This window comes from Crinia signifera, chromosome 7 (genome assembly GCF_055691185.1).
Source record: "Crinia signifera chromosome 7, ASM5569118v1, whole genome shotgun sequence".
In the NCBI taxonomy this organism is placed as follows: domain Eukaryota; kingdom Metazoa; phylum Chordata; class Amphibia; order Anura; family Myobatrachidae; genus Crinia; species Crinia signifera.
This window is the reverse complement of record NC_139223.1, coordinates 41,471,637-41,487,322: the sequence shown is the minus strand read 5'-3', so window position 1 is coordinate 41,487,322 and position 15,686 is coordinate 41,471,637. Positions and strand designations below refer to the sequence as shown.

General features: G+C 45.9%; 1 protein-coding gene across 3 annotated transcripts in view; it reads left to right on the top strand.

Annotated features, from left to right (window-relative positions):
* The window catches only part of SBK1 (SH3 domain binding kinase 1), a 69,813-nt gene extending 54,593 nt beyond the window's left edge, over window positions 1-15,220 (top strand). For all 3 annotated transcript variants that reach the window (XM_083152887.1, XM_083152888.1, XM_083152890.1), the window contains exons 3-4: window positions 7,272-7,474; window positions 7,839-15,220. In XM_083152887.1, the coding sequence (XP_083009013.1) occupies window positions 7,272-7,474; window positions 7,839-8,618 (983 nt within the window). In that variant the 3' untranslated portion in view covers window positions 8,619-15,220. The remainder of the gene's footprint in view (window positions 1-7,271; window positions 7,475-7,838) is intronic.
* Window positions 15,221-15,686: the final 466 nt, after the last annotated feature.

Below are 15,686 nucleotides of genomic sequence, written 5' to 3'. Positions count from 1 at the left end.
GGCGCATGCAAAAACTTTTCTGGGACCCAAGATCTTTCCTCATCTCCAAACCCCTTCCAGTGGACAAGAAACTTGAGCTGACCCCTGACTACCTTGGAATCCAAGATATGTTCCACCACATACTCCTTATGCCCTCGAACCAAGACAGGTCTTTGAGTACGTGTAGAGCTGGATGGAAGGGTTCCGATGACAGGTTTGAGCAGGGAACAATGAAAGACATTATTGATGCGCAGAGACCTGGGAAGCTGAAGTCTGAATGCCACAGGGTTAATTTGTCCGATAATCGGAAATGGACCGATAAACCTGGGACCCAACTTGGGACATTGCTGTCGAAGTCTAATATGACGTGTGGATAACCATACTCTCTGACCCACTTTAAAGAGACACGGTCTCCTGTGCCTATCAAAGAAAATCTTAGACCGGGCTGAGGATTGTCTAAGGGCTATGTGTACATTCTTCCAGGCTTTCCTAAAAAACGAGACAGTGGACGAGGATCTTGACGGATCAACCGGGGGCATGAATGAACTACATTTGGGGTGCAAACCTGAGTTGCAGAAAAAAGGAGAGCTCTTGATGGCTGAATGATAAGAGTTATTGTATGCGAACTCTGCTAATGGAATAAGCTCAGCCCAATTGTCCTGGCACTTTGAAACGAAACAGCGGAGGTATTGTTCCAAAGCCTGGTTGACCCTCTCGGTCTGTCCATTCGACTGCGGGTGATAGCCAGAGGAGAGACTGACCTGAATCCCTAAGGCTGCACAAAACTGTCTCCAAAACCTGGCCACGAACTGGGAACCTCTATCTGAGACAATATCGACCGGGAGTCCGTGAAGCCTAAAGATGTTGGTGATGAATAAATTTGCTAGGATTTTTGCAGTAGGAAGCCCATGTAATGGAGTAAAGTGAGCCATTTTGGAAAATCTATCCACAGTAACCCAGATGGTGGTGAACTTGCTAGACGGAGGCAGGTCAACTATAAAGTCCATAGAAATATGGGACCATGGTTTCTTGGGAATGGACAAGGGGAACAGCGGCCCAATAGGAGACTGTCGAGACGATTTGTGTCGCGCACAGACCAGACATGAGGCCACAAATTTGTCGACATCTTGCCTCATAGAGGGCCACCAAACAGTCCTGGCTAACTGTTCAAAAGTTTTGGCAATACCTGGATGCCCGGAGCTTTTTGCCGAGTGAAAGTCCCTGAGAACCGCCTGCCGTAATTTCTGGGGAATAAATAAACGGTCCTGTGGGGTCTGTTGAGGAGCCGACGCTTGGGCAGCAATGACTAAGGTGGCTAAATCTTGGGTCAGGCCCGCCATGATTACTGAGCAAGGGACAATGGGAGATGCTTTCACCTCAGACCCCTGGAAAGTCTGAAAACTGCGGGAGAGGGCATCCGCCTTCACGTTCTTAGATCCCGGTCTAAAGGTGATGATAAACCGGAATCTGGTGAAGAACAGTGCCCACCGAGCCTGTCGTGGGTTGAGGCGTTTGGCGGACTCAATATAAGAGAGATTCTTGTGATCGGTGATCACGGTGATGGTATGCTGAGCTCCCTCAAGCCAGTGACGCCACTCCTCAAACGCCCATTTGATGGCCAATAACTCACGATTGCCTACATCATAATTTCTCTCGGCTGGAGAGAATTTGCGGGAGAAGTAAGCGCATGGATGAATCTTTAGATCCAGTGGACCCTTCTGAGACAGGACTGCTCCAGCCCCCACATCAGAGGCGTCGACTTCGATTAAAAAGGGAAGCCTGGGATCTGGGTGGTGCAGAATTGGAGCTGAGCAAAACGCTTTCTTTAATTTTATGAAAGAATCCATCGCCCGTTGAGACCATTGTCCTGGGTCAGCCCCTTTCCGAGTCAAGTCCACTATGGGTGCCACGATGTCCGAAAAGGAGCGGATAAATTTGCGATAGTAGTTAGAAAAACCAAGAAATCGCTGAATGGCCTTGAGCGTGGTTGGGCGAGCCCAGGATTGAATGGCCTGAACCTTCGATGGATCCATGGAGAAACCTTGAGGGGAAATAATATACCCTAAAAAAGTCACTTGTGACACTTCGAATTCACATTTTTCCAACTTGGCATATAGATGATTCTCCCGTAGCTTCTGCAACACCAGGCGGACGTGCTGCCGATGCTCAGGAAGAGATTTGGAAAAAATGAGAATGTCGTCCAAGTAAACTACGGCAAAACCCCCTAAAAACGGTCGAAGGACTTCGTTGATAAAGTCTTGGAAGACTGCCGGGGCGTTAGCTAGACCAAAAGGCATCACAAGATACTCAAAATGCCCCGAGTGGGTATTAAACGCGGTCTTCCATTCATCACCACTTTTAATTCTGATTAAGTTGTAGGCCCCCCTGAGGTCTATTTTGGAAAAAATCACTGCCTCCCGAATCTGGTCAAATAATACGGAGATGAGGGGTAATGGGTAGGAATTTTTTACCGTAATTTTGTTAAGGGCTCTGTAATCAATACAGGGCCGTAAAGACCCATCTTTCTTCTCAACAAAGAAAAACCCCGCCCCCACCGGTGATTTAGAGGGCCGAATGAACCCCTTTTCAAGGCTTTCTTTAATGTAGAGGTCCACGGCTTGGGACTCAGGTGCGGATAACGCATATAAACGACCCTTAGGAAGTCTGGCATTAGGCACTAAATCAATGGCACAATCAAAGGGGCGATGAGGAGGCAAGGTGTTGGCTTCTTTTTTAGAAAAAACATCTGAAAAATCACGGTACTGAGGAGGGAGAGCTTGAAAATCGGGGTGCATCACACGGAGAGGGAGAGTGAGACAAACATCCGAACAGGACCCTCCCCACCGAGTGATCTCACCAGTTTCCCAATTAAATTCAGGGTTGTGTTTTTTCAACCAGGGCAGCCCCAGGACTATAGGAGTGAGAGGACAGTGAAAAATAAGAAAGGTGATATCTTCGGAGTGAAGGGCCCCCACCGACAGCCGAAGGGAGGGAGTCCTAAAAGATATACCGCCTTTAGACAGTGGACAGCCATCCAACCCACAAACAGAAACGGGATTTTCCAGGGGTATGGGCATAAGGCCCAATTGTTGCACCAGGCCTTCATCTATAAAGTTACCGGCCGCCCCACAATCCACAAAGGCAGATCCGTTCCAAGAACGGTCGGTAACAGAGACTGATACCTGAATTAATACAGAATCTGAGGGAGAAAAGCTCGACAGGCCCAAGTGAACCCCCCAAGTATCACTTAGGCCCTGTCTTTTCCCGCCTTCAGCGGACAAGCAACAGCAAGATGACCGGGACCCCCACAATACAAACAGAGGCCCTTGAGACGTCGGCGGTTTTTTTCGGATGAAGATAGTCGAGTGGCCCCCAACTGCATAGGCTCGTCTCCGGGTACCTCGGTAGACTCGTCTACAGATGAGGAAGATGAGGAAGGCAACACTCCAGACCGTCTTTCTCTCTGCCGCTCCCGAAATCTCCTATCCACTTTAATGGCTAACTGCATGATCCCATCAATGTCTTTGGGAGTGGGGTACTGTACTAATGCATCCGGATAACCCAATCCGAAACTGACTACGAAGCGCTGGGTCGTTCCAGCCAGAATCAATAGCCCAACGTCTGAACTTAGTACAGTATGCCTCAGCTGTGTCCTGCCCCTGACGCAGGGCCCTAAGATTTGACTCGGCCGAGGCCGCCCGGTCCGGGTCATCATATAATAACCCCATTGCTGAGAAGAATGCATCCACAGAAGAGAGAGCCTCAGCACCATCTGGAAGGCCGAAGGCCCAAGACTGAGGATCTCCCTGCAGGAGTGAAATAACCATTCCAACCCGTTGAGCCTCAGAACCAGAAGATCCTGGGCGCAATTTGAAATAAAGCCTACATGACTGTTTAAAATTAAAAAACAAAGACCGGTCACCTGAAAAACGGTCAGGGAGATTTAACCTGGGCTCCAGACTCCCACCGGAGGAGGAGCTAGACTGAGACCGTTGCTCGTGTGAGTTTACCCGTAGGGTGAGCTCTTGCAATTTCTGTGTCAGTGTATGCATCTGTCCTGCAAGAGAGTGGGCAGCAGCCTGCTGTGACGGATCCATGATTGGGTTTCCCCACGACTACCGAACCTCTGAGCTGTAGGGGCAACAACAGTCTCAGAGTATGGTCTGGCCGGTTATAATGTTATGATATCCGGGAGTCCTCGCCAACCCTAACTCCGTTGTCATCGAATGGGATTGATGGCTGCGTGCTAGTGCTAGGCTTCGCCTATAATAGCCGCGTTCGACAGAGCCCGTTAGTCAGGCTCCGCCCCCGATGCCACCAGGTCTTGAGAGTTGACAACGCTGCCACCAATGTCAAAGATGAACAAGGGGATGACTAACTAACCCAAGAAGGCGAGGTCACCCTTGCTCTATAGCAAACTGGGTAAACGTAACAATACGTAGAGATGTAACACAAACCTATACCAAACAGGTGTAACAATACACAGAGGTGTTTCATAAGAATCAAGATACAAGTAAGGGGCAGTCTGGGGATAAACCCCACTTATCTGTGCTCCGAGGAGACAACGGCAGCGGGAACCAGGGTACGGACAGCTAGGACAACGCACGGACACCAGGAGGACAAGAGGCAGAACGGAGGACACGGCTGGGAATGAACGACAGGACACAGGACGACTGGACACAGGAACCAGGAGCAGTGGGTAAGCGGGAACCAGGAACACTTGAGACCCTGAGGTGCAAAAGCTATAACCGGCGTCTGTCCTGGGCAGACGCCGGCTCTTTATTCAAAATCCCCGCTGACGCTGACGTGCGCCGCACTGCCGGGCGCATGACCTCAGCGCGCCGGCACGCCGACGGAGACGCTCGGGGACGTTGCCCGGCAACGCCCCGATGCCTGCTGACGATGCCGTGGGGACGGAAGCCAGGGGCGTTGCTGTGCGACGCCGCTAACGTCTCCCCCGGCACTCGTCTACACTGTCTGTCCCGGCCGGTCCGGGACAGAAGTGTAACAGTAAGCCAGAGAGGAGCAGTACTTGAAGGGGGAATGGTGAGGGTATGAATGAGAGTTTTAGTATCATTCAGGATGAGGAATTCTGGAAATATTGCAGAGATGGAAACAGCAGGATTGTTAAAGGGACTGAATGGGATAGATAGATAGATAGATAGATAGACAGATAGATTAAAGAGAGTCTAGGAGGAAGTGGAAGTAGAGGAAGGAGTCAAAGCTGCTGAACACTACTCAACTAAAGAGCTTGCAGGCAAAGGGAAGAAGAGGGGGAGGGGGTCCTAGTTAGCAAGAGACCAGAGGCCAGGAGGAGTTTTTGAGAATGAGAAGACCATGAAGAAAAGCGGGCAAAAAAAAAATAGAGATAAGTTGATTATATGGGAGCATGTTTCAGATTGGGAAGGATAACAGGAGGTCAGAGGGAACAGAGTCAAGAGCAGGTTGAGAGGAGGCACAGAAGGTATGTACCTGCCCAGAGACCTCGATGAAGGAGTATAAGGTTGGCGATGCTGATATTGTGAAAGGGGGTGGTAGTGCATAGGGAGGTAGGCCTGAAGTTATAACATGTCCTAGAAGGTAGACTGTTTCGGAGGGAGGGAGGGGGGGCACTAAGGGCGACTGGGAGGGTTGGAAGGTTGAGGTTAGTGTGGAGAGCAGGGAGTTGAAGGTGACAATGTAAAAGCACTTTATATAATAAATATTATCCCAATGTTTATTACATAAGTCCATCTGCAGCCATCCAAAGCTCCCACTCTCAACCAACAGTCATCATAGTAATCAATAGGACCTGGTGACACCACTGATAATGAATAGGCTGTACAGGATATTGGTTAGCTTACACAGTGTGTATGGTAGACTGTAATGCAACACTGAGTACAAATAGCTTTGTTGTGTTTGCGGACTGGTATGGACCATCCACCTTTACACTAAGTTGTATATTGTTGTGAAGCTAGGCTATAGCACAGAGGTTTCCAAATGTGGTTCTAAAGGCACCCAACAGTGCAGGTTTTCCATATATCCATGCTTGGCCACAGATGACTTAATTAGTAGCTCTCTCAATCTGCTTTAACCATCTTTGATGAGCCATTGATTCTGTATATCTAAATCCTGGACCTTTAGGGTGCCGTGAGGACCACATTTGGGAAGCTCTGCTATAGCAGATTGATTCTAATCACGTTATAATCTTCCTAATAGTCATGCCAAATTATTTAAGCTAAGAACAGTTGGTAGTAAAGGAAGTGAGAGATGTTGCCCATAGTAACCAAGGATCTGTTTGGTTCCTATGGACAACATCTCTCATTTTTATAAAATCACTCTTAATAAATGTACCCTAAACGGTCCAGGTTTAACGATATCCATGCTTATGCAAGGGTGACTTATTTAGTACTTCAATCAATGTTATTTACACATATGTGCTCAACCATGGAAATCCTTAAAACCTGGACTCTAAAGGTCCATACACACTGGGCGATTATGCCCAGCGTGTATGGACAGCGATGATCGCGTTCATTGCTGGGGGGGGGGGGGGGGAGCCGCTCAGTGCATACACTGAGCTTTCCCCCTGCCCGGCGCTGTCAGCTGGGAGAGGACGGCTTTGTATAGCGCTACGCTATGCAAAGCCATCCTCAAAGCCGCTCATCTGCCGGTAACACCAGCAGTTGAGCGCCTTTCATACACACTGGGCGGCTTTGAGCTGAAAGCCGCTCAAACTTGCTGTTTTGAGCGGCTTTCAGCTCAAAGTCGCCCTGTGTGTATGGGCCTTTAAGGTGCCTTGAGGACCGAGTTTGAGAACCTATGCACTAGCACATTTAAGGAAAATGTAGCGCACTTAAAGGCTATTTTTCCCCTTTTTGCTTCCATTTATATATTTATAGTGGGGATCCTTTCCTTTGGGACATAAATACTGTGTTTCCAGCAGGGGCGTAACTTGATATTGCTAGGCCCCATAGCAAAAGTTTGTAAGGGCCCCCTATTTAGCAATTGATGGTGATAAATGTATGTAAAACATATTACTTACACAGCAAAGATGGGCCCCCTTCAGCTCTGGGCCCCATAGCAGATGCACCCCCTGGTTTCCAGGCTATCTTTTGGGAAATCAGCTCCACCCGCAAAGGAGAACCCAGTATGCAGAGCATTGTTCTACCACATAACAAATCGACCTTATTGCAGTGAAGCGATGACTTTTGCAAATTCCAGCACAGAGCGTTGCAATAATTATATAAAACATTCACGGGTGTAAAGCCAGCAGCCTAAGCGCTACATATTTGACCTCTGATCTCACTTTCTAGGTAACAAGATGGCTTTGAAGTTTGTGAACAAAAACAAGACGAAGCTGAAGAGCTTCTTGCGGGAGTTCAGCGTGACCAGTGCTCTGTCCTGCAGCCCTTTCATTATCAGAGCTTTTCATGTGCTGTTCCAAACAGAGGAGTGTTATGTATTCGCTCAGGAGTACGCTCCCGCTGGGGACCTCTTTGATATTATTCCACCACAGGTAAGATCGATCTGGGGATATCACATCAAATAATATGTCATTTTCTTTATGTCTGGCTGCATAATTGGATGTGGATGGAAATACATGACTGAATTAAACTAACAATACAGGAGAAGAGCGGTGTATTTGATGTGCACACCGCCCCGTGCTTAAACAAAAGAATGAGTTTAAGGACATGAATGTCCCCTTGTGTTGTGAGGTGTTCTATGGAATCCAAAATTGGTTGGTCTCTGGTCCATAGCTTGAGTTTATTGTTGTGTTGTCCCCGGCCTACAGCCTTAATTTGGCCTGTTTGAAGAAGTTGGAAGTACTGTAGTCATAACAGTTCTATGAACGTCTCAGTGACAATGTTTTTCTCTTCTAGGTGGGTCTACCGGAAGACATGGTCAAACGGTGTGTGCAACAACTGGGCTTGGCTCTAGACTTTATGCACAGCAAGAGCCTGGTCCATCGTGACATTAAACCAGAAAATGTCCTTCTCTTTGACCGCGAGTGTCGGCGGGTTAAGCTGGCTGACTTTGGTATGACTCGTAAGGTGGGCTGCCGTGTGAAACGAGTGAGCGGCACAATCCCCTACACGGCACCGGAAGTGTGCCAAGCTGGCCGCTCCGAAGGCTTTCCAGTAGAGACAAGCTTGGACGTCTGGGCTTTTGGAGTGCTTATATTCTGTGTTCTCACTGGCAATTTTCCCTGGGAATCTGCCTCACCGGGAGATGCCTTTTTTGAGGAGTTTGTGCATTGGCAAAAGGGCCGCCTGCCTGGACTCCCTTCCCAGTGGCGTCGTTTTTCGGACAATGCCCTAAGAATGTTCCAACGCCTTCTTTCTTTAGAATCAGAAAAAAGGAGCCCCGTTAAGGAGGTCTTCTTCTACATCAAGTATGACCTGCTTTCAGAGGCTAGGCGTAGACCTTCTTACCGATCCCGCAAGCAGGCAGGAGAAAAGATACCACAGGTGCCCCAGCGTCATGACAACCCCACTCCTCTCAAGAGGACAATACTTACTGAGGGTGGCTCCTCTCCACGTGTCCCACACTCTCTGCCAGAACCTGGACAGCAACCTTCTGGTGCTGGCAGGACAGATGGGAGGCAGGACAAGAGCAAAGCTCAGATGCTGCTAGCAACCGCTATTGAGATATGTGTGTAATACGGGAGCCTCTTATTGGACAGTGATGTCATTGTCTCCAGTTAAGGTCACCTCCTGGCTTAAGACATAAAACGGGTTTGACCTCTTAGCATTTAATGGTCATCAGCCTACAAGCAAAAAAAAAAAAAAAATGTTGATGTAAGAATGGCTTGGTGAGAGAAAGAACTAATGTATTATGGATTTTATGGATGTGAGAGGATAAAGACACTTTTTGATCACAGCTTGGAGGAACTGTTAGATTAGTGACTTTGTGGTGTTTCTGCCTCAGTAGGACCAGGAACCCTATGGGTTGTGTGGTAAGGGTGAGAGATGTGTCCGACTGGTATAGGGCAGGCAGTGCTAATGAGTTCCTCTGATTTCCTACACAGCCAAACAATACAATACAGTAGCAGTGCAATCACACTTACTCTTACACCCCGTGGCTTTATGCAGGAGAACAAGAGCAGACCTGGACTACAGCACCTGACTGACCGCTATCTAACCATCCAGACACTATGATACATTGGAGCACAGGGCAATAACCACTGTGGGAGGTGTGAAAACCAGTGCAGAGATAACTTCAAAGAAAGCTGCAGCTCCCAGCATCCAATTAGATGTCTTCATTCACGTTTACGCATAACAGAAAGGACAAATATGACGTTACTGGTTATTTATTTGGTTTTGCCGTTACCTTTGCACCGGTTTTTTTTAAATAACTGACACTAATTACAACTCATCCCGTTTTTTTTGTTTTCGCTTTTCAACCGTCCAGACAAATAAGGGCTTTACAGTGCATTCACTTATAGCACATCCAGGTGGCTTAATGGCCAAGGATGTACCAGGGTAATCTCTTCATAGGAGAGTCTAGATCATGGAACTGTTTCATTCATAAATATGGCGCCTCTTAGAACACATATCAGACTTTTTTCTTTTTAAATTGTGAATGATACCTGTGTTTTATTTTGAAGTTAACTATAGTAGATACACTTTAATGTCCCTAAGAGTATCTAAAATGAGAACCTTTACAGTTCAAGTTTGATACTTTGCATAGTGGAGACCAATGGAATACTGGTTTTATGTTTTTTTTTATTGGTAACTGAAATCGTATCTCATGGGTTCTCCTATATTTAGCACAAGAGAAATGCAATTTCACCACCGTAACTTTAGGCCCGCTCTGATTGGCTAATGTTCTGTCTGAATTGAGAAAGTGACACTTATTGGCTGAGGCAGTTTCCATGGAAACACATAATCTGCCATAAGCATTGGGTAGCTATGGAAAACTCACATAGATACAGTCCAATGTGAGAGATCTTTTCGAGTTCTTCAAAAAAAAAAATGTTTTTCTTTTTTATCATTCATTATTTTTAATAATCACATACGAAACAAAACCCGGTTTGTGTTATTTGAAGAAGGTGTACACATGATGCAATGGGCGACATTGTTAAAAACTGGTGCCCAGTGCAAAGATTCTGTTACCAATAGCAACCAATCTTATTCTGTCATTTCCTAGCGCAGGTTAGAAATGGAAGCATCCCATTGGTTACTGTGGATTAGAGTACGTTTCGCTGTGCCCCAGTTTCAATACATGTTCTATATTGTTTGTTTAGCCATGAGGCAAATATGCATAAAGTGGCTTATTAAGGTATGTACCTAATTATTCTGACGTCAGATACAGTATGGCAGATATAAATTGTGGGTCCTTCCTCATCTTTGCATCCACCGTTTAGGCTACGGAACTTACGTTCACTCGCCATGCTTCGGGCTTGGTGGGTCGCTTCGCTCACCACCACTTTACTAAAGGTAAGATGGTGGCGTGGACACTGGCGGGCGAGTAGATTTCTAACTGTTCCCTCGCTTAAAAAACTTATGTAGTGGTTAAGTATCGGCTAACGTAATTGGCTTAGCTGTGGCTGCAAAGATGAGGAAGTACCAAATTGTGCCCTCCTTATCCCTCGCTCATTATTAACATTTTATCTACCCCAAGATGCTGAATCCTCCTTACAGGCATACCCCTTATTCCAGCAGAGTTGGAGTCTTTGATATGTCCTGGTGACATGATTGTCTCCTGTCAGATGAGGACTGACCTCCTCTCCCTATGGTTTGACTGTGGTCATTGTTTGATGGCCTTCGAGTCTAAAAGCAGCCTACCTTAGGGCATGCTGGAGCCTGTAGAGTGGTCCCTCCTGCTGAACGTGAATATAGCAATACGAAGCCGTCATAGCTGCCAACAGTCACTTATTTCCAGGCACACTCACCGGTTTTAACGTTTTGTCCCTATAAACTTGCCATTTTCAGTGAGCCTAAAATTTTACATTTATGGCTGGTAAATATACCTGGATGAGGGTTGTAGTACACATTTGCTTGAGTGCGTCTGCTCGGCGGTAGTGTCCCTGGCAATCATTAACATGTTGACAGCTATGTGCCTTGACAGCCTTTCTTACAGCAAAACGGATCTAGTGGGTGTACTCGCAGTAATCCTTTCCCCAAAACTGCCTATGCAGAGCACATGTAGCAAGTCTGCTGTTGTATTTGGCACATCGCTGTATGTAGGATTCAATCTTGATTTTTCTCATTCGGTATTCAGTTTTCTCTGGAAAGGCCGATGCTAGCTCATTGAGGTTCCTGCTACATGGTGGACACAGTGATATACGGTGGAGGAAGCACATTGCACAAGCTGAATTTATGTTAAGCCTATCAATTCGCTTGGAACTGGTGACATCATTGAGGCATGGGGCACTAAGTGTCTCACTGATGTCACTAGTCAATGGATCGGAACAACCCACAAAATGGTTTGTCAGTGTTGGATCCACTTTATTTGCTATTGACACCATTATTGGGCCTAAAATAACCACTAAGTCAGTGCGTGTAGCATTTACTAAAACACCAAACTGGTTAATGAGTGCTTCTTCAGATTCACCGTGTCATAAAGAAAATCCTCACTTATGTAGGCAAACAGGGCTGTGCCAATGTATTCTGGGCCCTGCAACGTGGGGGCTTGGCCAAGCATGTGGGGGACTAGAGATTACCAGGCCCCCTGTAGATGCTGCCTCACCATTGTCAGAGGACATGTCCAAACCATGCTTGTACCAGCGCTCCTAGCCTCCCTGCGCCCCTTTACATAAATTCAATCAGTGACCTTATTCAAACTGGCTTTCTGATTGGCTGATTACACAAGTGGTAGGTCCCTACGGCTGCATTTCCCAAGCTCTCTCTTCAATCAGGGACTTGCTATCAAGGCCTCAATATGTACAAACTACGTTAAGGGCTACAGCGTTGCTACAATAGCAGCAGTGCCATAATGTCACATTGAATACCAGTGCCCATCACAAAAAAGAAGTGTGTAAATCAGAAAGCCGACCTGGGGCCTAGCATCCTCTATCAAGACGCCGGAGCTAGGCCCGAACAGATAATCATTTATAGATGTCTACTGTTGAAAATGTGTTTACGTCTTTGGAAATAATCAGTCACAGCACAATCTTCCTTTCTTTTGTCTCTCCCTGGTTTTAGGGCCTATATACAGTACAGAGTTTTCATGTTTTCCTCCTGAGTAAAACCCTGTATATTCAGAACCAAGTGGATAGACAATTCAGTAGCATACTCCCCATTTTGCCTTAGACGTGTTCAATGTTCACAATAGTAGTGCAATAATGTAGATAAGGTGACGATTGAAAAAAACTTTTTAACTTAAGTGTAGAGTATTTCTGAATCCAGGTTAGGGCTAGCTTAGAAAAGTTACCTCAGTTTAGCTGACCTGTCAAAACATATATATATAATTATGTATAGACATAGAAAATCATATTTGTAAAGGTGTATTGTTGTTATATTGTGAATGCAATGCCTTTTGTTCCACACGCCTCTAGTACACAGATTTAATACCAATTGCGTAATTTTTTTGACTCGGAGGCGGGGCTACGCTGATGCAACCCACAGAGTGTTGCGGGATCATGCCCCACCCACTTTGATGCGAGAATGGTTGGAGGTGGGTTGTCTTTACCCCCTGGGGAGTAGGCTAGCATGCATTATAACCCTACTTTATGAAAGCACCCAGTACGCTTGATTTTAAAGGAATTCCTGTTGGGTACAGCTCATTGATAACATATATTAATGACCATCCTAAAAAGTCAAAGAAAAAGTGGGCCGACCCCTTTTTGAGACTAAAGTTCTTCAATGTACAGATGAATTCTCAACAAAATGCCTTGCAAAATAGGTTCCCTTGTTCATTCTTAAATAAATGCGCTTTAATTCTTCCTTAAGAAGCTGCTGATCATGTCTTCTTAACAAACCTCGAGTTTACTGTCCGCTGGGTCTTTAATTTCTCTCTCTTGGTTCTCTCCTAAGAATACTTAATAATATAATACATTATAAATAAGATACTCAACTCGTGCCCTGGAGACTTTAGTCAGTACTGTATAACCAAACGTCCGCTAACAATTGTTAATGCCCACAGCATGCAAGGGAGGCATTTTCATTGTGCATTTAATATTCTTGTTTTAACATTTTCCAAACAGGATTCAAATAGGCCACGGATGAGGGTTAGAGAGCAGCCTGATCTGATGCTTATTTAGCAACAGGCAAATTTCAGAGTGCTGAGTTTAGATCACAATCAGATTTTAGTAGCCGGGATAGATGTGATCCGTCCTAGTTAAACTGGGACAAGCATTGGAATAAAAACCTTGGGAGTTAATGTACTTTCTATACCCGTATGAAACCGAGTCTTAATACATATGGGCGGTATTCAATTGTTTTTCATTAGCATTTCACCTCGCTATCCCCGGGGGCGGTGATCTGAAATGCATGAATGCATGGCTAAACCTGATTAGAATGAGTGCAATATGCGCCAAAAATTAGATCAATTGAATATCGTCCTATGATCGCCCATCATTTTAGACAGGAGATCGGGCGTGATATAACAATTGAATACCACCCATAGAGTCTTAATACATGGCATCATGGTATATCTAGTTCAGAAATAAGAATATCCCTGCAGTACAAGTATATGCACAGTCTGACCTAAGGGTTGATACTGTACAATCTTTATGTCCAACGCCGAATGCTTGTTTTGCTTGAGCAACGTTTAATTACTCGGGTTGGTTTTGCTACTGAGGTGCCTAAAACATCAACATCCTTGTTTTATTAGTTGGCTATAACAATGCCTGTTCCGGTGAAAAAGCGTTTACGCCGATTTGGTCATATATGCGAAGTCTAACAAGCCGGCTTTATGAAGCGGCATCTAGCCCGACGCGTTTCATCTGTTCTAAGCCCATGATTATTGTCACTTACAATGTCAGACACACAAACTGAAAATCTTACTAAGAGGTAGATTACTATTGATTCTAAAAGAGACAGGTGGTGATGTTGCTAATAGCAACCAACCAGATTCTGTTTCTCATTTTCTAGAATGCAATATTGAAATGATAGACACGGTCTCATTGGTTGCTGGGGGGGGGAATGGCATGTATACTGTGTTATCTGCCGGTGTTGCACTGGCAGATAACACAGGCATGTTACATAGCAACCAATGACATTTTAGCTATCATTTTATAGACTGTATTAGAAAAATTCTAGCTGGAACCTAATTGGTTGCTATGGACAACCTCTCCATATCTCCTTTTTAGATCTTCCACACAATGGACCTTATTCTGGTTGACACGCAGCGCTGCGAAGTTTGCAGTGCTGCGTGTCTTTTTAGGCCCACCCGCCGTTCGCAATGCCACCCGCCCCCCTTCATAGGGCAAATTCGCCGGAGATGTCAGCTGCCCGCCCCTGGCACACGCGTCATTGTGGCATTACCATGGGAACGCCCCGCGTTTTCATGGAAACACCCATGAAACGCTGGGCGTTTCCATAAGCGCACCCCCCCCCGCCCGCACTATTGTGTGCGGGTGCCCAGCGAACACTTTATTCACCCTGGCCGCTTGCACACAGTGCATGAACATGCACAGAAATGTGCAGAATAAAAACATTGCGTTCCCGTGCGAATTTGCATGGGAGCGCAAGAACCAGAATAAGTTCCAATGTGCCAGTCTCATCCTTCTTCACTCAATGTAGTTTGCGTGTTCTGTAGGCACACGCTTTATCTACAGTCACATGTTACATGATGAAGTGGCATGGGGATCAGAAACACGTGGTCTTTTCCCAGGGATTCTGGCATAGCGGAAGACGGGAGAAAGTAGAACATGTTCTGTTTCAGAATACCATTACCTGTTATGTGAATAACTCATGTGTATATATATATATATATATATATATTCATTCTTTAAGTTGACGACCCTTCGCATGTTCCCAAGAAGAACAAAAAAAAAAAAGATCTGTTAACAGCAACCACAATCACTGAGGAGGTGGAACAAAATGCCTTTGTTTACTTTTGTTTCCTGTGTAATCTGTCCTTGTGCTGAACGTGTCCTTCTATGTTCCTGCGCTGCGATCTAGGGTGGAGCAATCAATAATCGAACGACAGAAACAAAAACACGTCCTCAGAAATGTGTACATTGTACTGGCAACCACTCTGCAGCCTCTGACAATAATATTGTAAAGTACCGGCGGTGCAGAGGAAAGCTTACAAAATGTGCGTGGATTTTTATTTTTTATTCTTTTCTTGGTAGACAATAAATTCAAATTGAAAAGAATAAAATGGATGTTTGATTTCCTTCATTTCATCAAGCCTTGTACATTCAGGAGAAGGTGGCTGGTGGTGGTGAGTTGTTTACTTTTCTCTAGACAAGTTTCCAAGCGGCAACACCACTTACAGCTATGATAAGAGCGGCACTAATGTTTCTGAATGGGGTGACTTTCTGGGTGTCAGGGTGTGTATGTCTAGTGTGGTAAAACAGGGTTAGTTCCACCAGAGAGTGCTGTATTTCTCTGGTCACAACTGCTCTGTAAAGGGTTAAGAAGGAGCTGTCCAGCCTCAGAACCTGGTTCACTGCAAAACCAGGGATGGGTCTCTGAGGTGTGCCTGGGGGAGAGATGGGTGGGCTCTCAGGCACACGGCTCCAGTCCAGGTTTTCATACCTGTACAGCCACTGGTGGGAACTGCAGTAGAAAGGATTTAAACCTTGTTCACAGTGGCGTAACTTGGGGTCCACAGCC